Below are 9,763 nucleotides of genomic sequence, written 5' to 3' on the forward strand. Positions count from 1 at the left end.
TGCATGGCACATCATTTATGAAAGTCAGCAGGTTCATCTTAGAACAGGTTTCCCATTACATTATAGACAAACTACCAATAACCAATGTCTCAGGAACTGGGATATAAGCAGCCTCTGTTTGACAAAGGCCAGGTCCCAGGATGTTTTTAACTCCTACAGAAAAGACCAGAGATATTCCTATGAAAAAGGTATTTTAAAAGGTATTATTTAGCCTTTTGCTGAATGTCACTTCTTTTACATAAAACTTCTATATAAAAAAAAGACAACTGCTCAGCATTCATATTCTCTGCTTTGGCATTTGCTATTACATTGAGATTATTATAAAATAAATGTTACGCCCTTGCGTCACACTGAGGTCTTTAATAATCGACCTTGAATACTAGTGTGTTGCTTATCCCTTTCTTATATCGACCTCTTCATTTTTCCCTTCCCATTTCTGCACTCCAGGTGCTTACCCTATTTAGAGCACAAAATCTAGGGCCTCTGTTTTCCCAGTAATTCCAAGCGCTCCCTTACTCTTAACTTAGTAGCCTGCAGCAACAACACAGTTCTTTAAAAATGAAAAATTGCATTTTGCTCACACTGAAGTGAGTGGTATAAGTCCTAGCTCTGGATTAAATAAGGAGGGTAAGAATTAAACTGTATCGCCATCTATATGCACTCTTCTGCCTGAAGCTGATATAGTCCACACACTAGCTACATAAATCCACATAAATGCCAAAAGCTGAACCAAAACCTGCCCAATTACAACTGGTATCATATATCTTCATCCCAAGAGCAAACTCCATCACTTCAGGTACCATCAGTTTTTTCAAGAGTTGCCCAAGGGACTTTTCTGTCCAAAAGACATTAACGGATTACTCTTGTACATACACAGCAAAAAAGAGCATTGGTATTCTTCACTGAAATCAAAATCCTGTCCTAACCTCTCCCACTGATGACAATTCTATTGCTCTTCCTATCTTAGACTTACAGCTTCCTATTGCCTTTGATTTTTCTCATTCCCTTTTCCTCAAACTACAGATGACATCTTAATGATACCCTTCCCTCCATACTTCTTACCTTGACTAGAGTTCACTCTTCCTTCACTACTCTGAGAAAGCTACTGTCAAGTCTTTTGCTCTGCCACTTTCTTACTACTGATTTTACTTTTCTGAATCCTTTGTTTTACCATTACCAGGGCACCCTAATGACAACAATGAGAAAACTAATAGCTGTCTGCTGTCTTTCTTCCTCTCCTCCTAATTCAGTTGCATCTTTCTATCTTTTACCACACTGGCATCCACAGTACTTATCCGTCTTCTCTGCAGGTTCCACACAGCCTTCAGTAAAGCTCTGGGTTTTTTATTCTCTTCTATTTGTTTTCCAAACTCTTCAAATTTTCCACCTTACTGTATTTGGCACTATTGTGCCTACACCTTGCACTTCCAGGTGTCCTCCTGTTTGTCCAGTTTATATCCTCCTTCAGATATCTCATTTAAATAAACTCCCTGCAGTGTTCTACAATCCATACTAACCAGGCACAGCAGTCCCAGTCTATCAGATGGGTGGGTAAGTAGCCAATATGACTTTGTGGCACAATTAGCACAGGGTCAGTACCCCCTGATCATGGGTCATTGGCAGGGATCAGACCTAATTTTTCATACATTACATCTTCCCAGAACAGCCTTTATTTACTGAGCTAGTAACAACTGACTTGCTAGTTCAGAAAGATATTGTCTAACTCAGAGTTGCATTCTACTTTTTTCTACATCTCTCCTTGAAAACAGAGGACAGAAACAAGCACCTTTATTCTACTCATCTCTGCCTTTCTAATCAAGCTTACCTTCTGCATTAGTCTCTTCAAACAAAATAACAGAAAAAGCAGGTACTGCAACAATTTGTAACACTTCACCAGCAGCATCAATTTAATTTGTACTGAGTACGGATGTTGAAGATTTTTCAAACAGTCATCAAGGGATGGTGCAATCCTGATACCTGCATGAAGGCATTTGAGACTCAGCTAATTGTCCCACACATAGGTGTCCAGTGCTGCTTGAGGTGTCTCAGATCTGAGAAATCCCAAGGTCGGTGACAAAGGACCTATGGAAGATTTGAGCTTCTCTGAAGCAGCAGCTGGGGAATATCAAAGGTGTTTTGGTACTTCTAATGGGAAACTCAATTGGCTGTTCAGTTTCTGTAAAGGAGCAGAAATTATACTAGTTTCCTCTAGTTGTAACGTTCAGAGACAACCTTATTTCTTAATCGATGTGATCTGTGTATGATGACAGGCTGTTTTGCTCCCTCCTAATTGTTTTAGCATTTAATTGCAATGCATAAGCTCTTCTTTCAATGGCAGATTTTAGATTGCTCTAAACAGTTAATTATATTTCACAACACCCTTGTGCATTAGGGAAGTATTAATATTCCTGTTTTCCAGTCTAGGAAAAAGGGAAGACAAGAAAGGGTAAGTGGCTTCCTGAAGGTTAAACAGTAAGTCAGTAGCAAAATTTGAAGAGGAACTCCAGACTCTCAACCACAGTTTTTATTTCCCACAGACCATTAACTCCCATGCTAAATGTAAGGATGGTAATAAATACATGATTGTAGAGTTTCAAACTGCAAACAGTGCATTTGTAAAAGGATGCAGGAACTTGAATACAAACTTCAGTGTTCCAAAACTTTAATGTTGAGGTAAACATTGAGCTGGATATCCAAAAAGCTCTGACAATCCATATCACTACAATGACAGCAGAAACTGCAGGCACAAAGGAACAAACAAGACTGAATTCCATTTGCTCCCTGCTATGAGCATCACAAGACATCCTTCCCTTGAAAAAGACATCTCATCCTCACCCTAAAAGATAGTCACACTTGGGGATAATTTCTAAGCATATTTGAAGCTGTCTCATCTATTTTTTTTTCCTACAAAGAAACACCAATTTTAAGCAGATAATTTTCAGGAAAAAAAATTATATTTCTGTGACATCCAGATGTCTCAGACAGGATGAGGGACACACTTTGTTTTAGGTACTATATAAAAATACATGTGCAAAGACATGAGCTAATTCAAGCACAGAAAACAGGTGGGTGTAACAAACAGCAGGAGGATTGCAAGAAAGGAGAGATATGAACAACAATTATGAGAATTGAAGTCTTCATATGCTGCTAAAAATCCAATCTTATATTCTGGAATGTATAGATGAGATTTGCACCAAATGTGAGAAGCGACAATAAGATATTGGCAGATCAAATATTTTCTGATTGAGTATATACATGCTGATTCCACCAGTAACACAAAATAGCAAGCTTGTTTTTTAAAATGTAAGGCCAGGTACTGTGATATCATTAATCCTACTCAACATGTCCAGTGCTCCCTAAAACATTCTTGAAGTACCTGCTTGGGTGTTTTTTAGTCATTTCTTAACCTATTAATTCACTGAATATTAATTACATGGGTTTTAATCAATATATATAAAATTCTAGGGCATATTTCACATTGAATTGTTAAGGCCAAGTCCCAATGATTTTTGTGATTTAGTTTGATCTGTTTGTTAAGGGGTTCATATAGTTTGATTGCTTGATTTAGTATGGGGACTTCACTGTAGGAATCCAGACTTAACACTTCCAGGTTTATGAAATATTTGATTTATATATAAAACACACTCAGCATTTAGATGTAACACAGAGATATACTTTATGCCCAAGACACATGAAGATAATTCACAACATGATAAAGTCACAGTTTCATCTCCAAGCCCTGCTTGGACCAGTTTAATGGCTAAGAAATCAGTGTCCCATCACCTGTCTGTCAGACCATTCTTCCTGTCAATTATATTCTTTTAAACACCTTCTCTCCACTCTCCAAGTCTTTGTTGATTTTGTGGCCAACAGAGTTTCTATGGTATATTGATTTTTGCTGATGCAAACTGAGAATACTAGTTCTATGCCAGAAGAGAGCCACCAGCAACCCTTAATCTATTTATCTATGTAAATATTTATAGTTTACTCAGCATTATGGCATTGAGCATTAATTCATTTCAATTACTATCATTCTGAACTGGGTTCAAACCAGCAATATCATCAATTCCAAGCCAGCCACATCTCCAAAAAAAGAGTCCCAACCTTCAGAAATGTGTATAGTTTCTAGAAAATATTGCCTGCAATAATCAGGTCTAAACAGTCTTTGAGATGCCATAGCCCTCACTTATGTCCTTGCTATCTTGCTTGCCAGGAGCATCAGTTGATCTATTCCAAATACTGTTAGCACAAGTTATCACAAATCCTACCAGACAAAAGTATGGAAACTGCATGTTCTCTGGCTGACAATCAGAACAGGGCACAGTTATAAAATAAACTCTGAAATGAGCCTGGTATTAGAGTGAGAATGCTAACTGGACATGAGCTGTGCTCTAATACGTAGGACTCTTTGCATCCCTTCACCACCAACTTTCTACACATTGATTGTTGTATCTGAGAAAAGCTACTTCAGCTCTTAATTCCAGAGATACCACACAGGATGCAAACCATAACATCATTCTTGTACGTGCAGAGAACAGACTATAAGTGTGATTGTAAATCAAATTCATCTTAGAGTTTTTAGTTATTTCACACAGATGATTGGTAACATTTATATCTACATAAATATATTTTTGTTTCAAAAATAACAGATTTCTGATCTACTTTGTCTTCTACACTCATAATTCTTCAGTGGGACTATGTGAGTACAATGTCACTGCACTGTTCCTCTGTTGGTTAAAGGATAGGGATTTTGACAGCTTTTCCTTGTCAAATTGCCTGTTTTCTATTACACCAAATCTTATCTATTTTCTGAGTCTCTTGGAGAATTAGAAAAGAACTTTTTTGCTTCCTTCTTAGCAACACATCAGCATCCTTTCTGTCTACCTAACAAAGTCAATACACTGAGGGGAAATAACTGGTAGGATTCTGAAGTTTTTAGCAGGCAGAGAGGAAACCTGCTGGGTTTGGGGTGTTTTAACTGCTAAAATACTATGATTTTATCACATCAGTAAATTGTGGCCAACCACCTGTTGGATCCATATGCTTTAAAGCTGATTGCCAAGCAAAGAGCTGCACACAGAATGCCATCATACATCCTCCTATGTGTCTTGTCAGAGAAAAGAAGGAAAAAGATTTTTTCATTAAAAGATATTTTGCAATTCATAAAATGGATTTAAATTAAACTGCAGCAAACACACATTTAGAAAAGCACCTGGGTAGACCAAGTTTTCACCACAAAAAATTTAGACCCTAGGATAAGGAATATATTGTTTTTTAAATAATTAAATCTCTGTTAGCACTACTACCCATGTGTTCATTAGAAAGATGAGGGCGGAGGAGGCTGATGTGTCAATTTCAGCCTTCATCTAATTAAAGATATACTGAGGGTTAAACTAAACCTGAATTGTGTGTACAGCAGATTGTTCTGCTGTATTCCTTCTATAACATGAGAAACTGTTTCTAGTGTTTCATTTTGTAAATGTGAGGGCATGGAGGATGACAGGCAAATTGACCACTAAAACCAAACCTGTGGAATAAAGAGGAATAATCAAAGCCCGTGTTATCACTTCATAATTCCTGCAAGCACTGCTGTACAGCAACTGGCTGCCAGCAGTTCTGCTGCAAACCTGAGCAATGGCTTCAAGTTGTTCTGCTCTTGTACCAATGCACAGAAATATGACACACCAGTGTACAAATTACCAAAAGAGTTTTTTCAGTCACTTCTGTAGGATGCAGATGAACCTCCTCCCCATGTCAGGCAAAGAGAGTATTTGACTATGGTTTATTTTTAAATACTACTTGGATCATCTTATTGAAAACCACTGCACTGGCGTAAATCTCATTCCACCATCACACAAACACATTTCCTAAGATTGAGTCCAAATGTACCAAATGTAGTTAATCAAACTATCCACTTGGGCTGATCAGTTGTTAATAGGACACAGTAAAGAGTGTGAAGGTCCCTTTGGGCTCCCTTATTTAATGTGTCATTTTATACCATTCAGACTAAAGCTCTGTCCACACTAAAGGTGATATTGCTGCAGCATTCTGCTCCTGCCAACCAACACGTGCCATCAAGGAGCCCTGAACAAGCACTCACATCTGTGTCCACTCCTGTACCACCCATTTAGCAGAGACAATGATCACTAGAAACAACAAAGGAGCCACTGATAAAACAAACAATGCTGTGAGCCAGAGATCACTGCCATGCCAGCCAAGTTTGCCTTGAAAATACTCAAGAAAAAGGGAGAGGGGGAGGCAAGAGACATATCAAATATAAAACCGTAAAACTTATACCTAGAAGAGGTTTTAGCCATGCAGCCACCCAACCCGACATCTCAGTAGCATTTTCTAATGCACTGCTATAGGATTGAGCAAGAAAGACTGAGCAGTGCTCATGGAAAGCAGACAAACATCCAATGCCTCCTCCCATTTGGAATCACATAGTCTGCTACAAGTCAATAGACACAAGGAATAATAATAATTGTTATTACAGTAGTAATGATAGTAATAGAGAATCACCAACCTTGAGGATCCCAGTTCACCTGTTTTCTTGGAGTCTCAATTGGAAATTTCATCGCTTCCTTTTTGCAAAGGGAGTAAAAAGAATTAAATAAATTCCCAACCTTCCTGTCTGATGCTGCAGTCAAACAAATTAATTTCAAATTATAGGGAGCCTGCGCTGTTTGACAGAGGGAAACTGGTGGTTGCCAAGGAAAGAAATACACAAATAAATCGAAGAAGGTGGGGAGGGGCTGGCAGGGGAGTGGAATGGAGGGGTTTGCAGGCACCCCAGCACAGAGAGGGGTATAAGGGATGGACTGAGGACAGGAGAGAATCTGGAGGAGCAGGAACGGAGCAGACTGAGGTAGGCAGCGGGTCCAGGGCGCTGCTGGCTCCTGGGGAGGCTCCCGCAGCTGTTTCGCCCCGTCCACCTGCAGATGTCAGGGTGGCGGGGTCCCCGCTGCAGCGCAGCCCCTCTGCTGCGCCCACCCGAGGGGAACCCGGGCTGGAAACAACGCAGGCTTGCAAGGATCGGGGAGTCGTCCAGCCCCCCACGCCCCCAGAGACACCTCCCACACGTGCACAAGCTCCCTGGCCTCAGCCATCCCCCAAAAATGAGCGCACCTCAGTTCAGCCCCGGGCTCTAGAGGGGTAGCAAAAGTCAGCCATGGGGCGGGAGCCGCAGCAGCGCGGCTGGGGCGAGGCAGGGGCGAGGCTGGGACTACCCCGGCTCAATGCAGCAGCAGCCTGGCTCGCCCAGGAGAGCCGGAGCAGGAAGAAGAGAAGGAGGAGGAGGGAGCCACCCTATAGCTTTGGAGGGAATTCACGGAGCCCCTCTCTTCACTGGCATAAAAAGGGGGTGGGGAGAGCCTGCGAGTCCCTTTGTAAGAGGCAGTGGCGGGTGCCTAGGGAGGGGGCAGGCTCCGGCTGGTACTCACGAGGAATCCTTCCCGGGAGGGGAATGCAGCCTTGTTTGGCGGAGTTTGCAGCCGGAGACACGCTCGAATAAGCTACGAGCAGCAGGAGCGGCGGCGGCAGCACATGGCAGGAGTACGACAGCATCCAGAGGCTCTGCAGCGCAGGGGGAGGGGAAGGGCAGGGGATCGCCCGAGCCCCCGCAGCCTCTGGGGACCAGGACCGGGTGCCCCGAAAGCCAAGGGACCCCTGCACCCTTTCTGTCCTCGATCCGCACTGTGGACAGGGACAGACACTTCGCGTCAAGGCAGTGCCTGGCACAGCGGGGCTGTGAGATGCGGCCAAGCTGCAGGGAGGGGGCAGGAGGCTGGAGGTTCCTCGAAGCTGCCCTAAGCTGTCAGGGGCTTTCGGGGAAACGGAGGACACTTGTGCAATTACCAGGCACTTGCTTCTTTCCAGATCTGCATTCTCCCTCCTCTTCCTCATTCTCCAGGCTTTCCCTCAAACCCAAAACAGGCTAGTAACACCAGAAAGGTCTCCACTTCCAGATACAATACATGCCCCAGCTTCCCTCCCTTAACCAGGAAAACAAAACCCCAGCCCCTCTGGGGGCCTGAAGGAAAACTGTGTGAGGTTAACCCTGTCTCGCCTATTCTCTTTCACAGTGGAAATCAACTCTTTGTGTGAAGGGGATCACCTACAGGGGATGATTTAGTGGACAGATCTACAGATTCTCATATGTCATGGTCAGAGACCCATACCAGAATTAATCCAGAGGTCCATAGACCTTCTGAATTTTCAGGAAATGTGGTTGGGATCTAAACCTGATGCCTGTGATCCTGTGATAATTTGTGCTCTGCTTTTTTCCCTGTACTTTTTTCTTAACTGCCCTTTTTCTGTTTTTATTTTCTATCTGTTGCTCGATGTTAGCTCTGAGCTAACCTCATAAGACCAAAAAGGAGAAATCTGCTCTGATGAAGAAAAAAAAAAACAAACTCAAAGCAGTCCAAAATGTGTGACTCTCCTTAGGAAACTCTTACTGTGAAGACTGACACACTCTTTTCACATCGACGTTGTGAAACTAAATCCATGCTTTCTCCTAGTCTTTGTTCAACCCTAAACAGGAAGAGGAAATCAGTACTGGGAATCCACTCTTTCATTTGGGGTGCAAGGTCCTGTAAAGCAGCACGTAGTTTGAAGAAACTAGATGGAAGTAATGCAGCAAGTTTTCTTGGGGGAGGTGCTAGGAGTCTCTCGTTCCCCTAATCTGAGCACCCCTGTGGCTCTTGTTTTGTGCTGTACAGGAGGAGGAGGGAGAGGCTGCTCTAAGGGAGGACATGGTGAGAATGATAATGAGCCTGCTCAGTCAGACTGAATTTGAGATGATTGCAATGATGACATCAGTAGCAGAAGGTATTTCCTTTGCAAGCAAACCACAATGCATTCTGAACACGCTTCGGGATTTCTGTTGATGTTACTTCTGCAAACTTAGTGGGAACAAAATTGAGGGTAGGCTTTGCTAATTGTGCTGTGTAATCACTTTAATTATGGTTACAGTGACCTAAAAGGCTTCAGAAGCTTTCTGAACCCCCAACAAGACAAGTTATCAAATATGTATCAATAAAGAACAATTCATGTATTTATACACACACGTATAATATATATATGTGTGTAAATAACTTTTCCTTAGCATGCAGAAGTTTCCAGCTTACTGGTGTCTTCCTTGTATATCACCAGGGAAAACCTAACATAAAGACAAATATCACTCAGCTGTGTCACCCTAACCCAAGCACTACCCTGTCCCTCCACCATAACTAACAGCAGTTAACTGATGAAGTGTATTCTGCCACAGACACTGGTACGCTGAGAACTCACCTAAGATGGCCAAACTGAAATAGTCCATTGATAAGCTGAGGGCATTAAATTCCTGCTAAGACATGCAAGAAGTCTATAGTCTGGAGGTGAATTCTTCAGGTGTATTACCAGAAATGCATCCTGATTGTTACTGGCTAAAGAAGAGGAATTGTCATGAAAATGACATGATGGAGACATCTCACAATTGTTTGACTTACTGTAAAACTAAATAGATAATAATGGCACAATACCATATTTATGTTTCTTGTATCCCCTTAATCCCATACTCCCAAAAAATATCTGTAAGCTCTACATACTTGCTCTAGCTTTATGATTGAGAAACCTTGTGGCAAATCAGTTGTGGTCTATCGGGTACATAAATGCATGACATCATATAATTGTTTTGTAATTTTTTAATCATGTTATGATTGTGGAAAACTTGCTCAATTATTTCAATGCCTCAAACCTGCAATTTTATTGAGAGGGCCAA

General features: G+C 41.7%; 1 protein-coding gene across 1 annotated transcript in view; it reads right to left on the minus strand.

The window, feature by feature from the left end:
- The window catches only part of KCNK10 (potassium two pore domain channel subfamily K member 10), a 56,595-nt gene extending 49,657 nt beyond the window's left edge, over positions 1–6,938 (minus strand). The window contains exon 1 of the mRNA XM_066551688.1: positions 6,527–6,938. Within this exon, the coding sequence (XP_066407785.1) occupies positions 6,527–6,578 (52 nt within the window). The 5' untranslated portion in view covers positions 6,579–6,938. The remainder of the gene's footprint in view (positions 1–6,526) is intronic.
- Between the last annotated feature and the right edge of the window lie 2,825 nt (positions 6,939–9,763).

This window comes from Molothrus aeneus, chromosome 6, assembly GCF_037042795.1.
Source record: "Molothrus aeneus isolate 106 chromosome 6, BPBGC_Maene_1.0, whole genome shotgun sequence".
Taxonomy (NCBI): Eukaryota; Metazoa; Chordata; class Aves; order Passeriformes; family Icteridae; genus Molothrus; species Molothrus aeneus.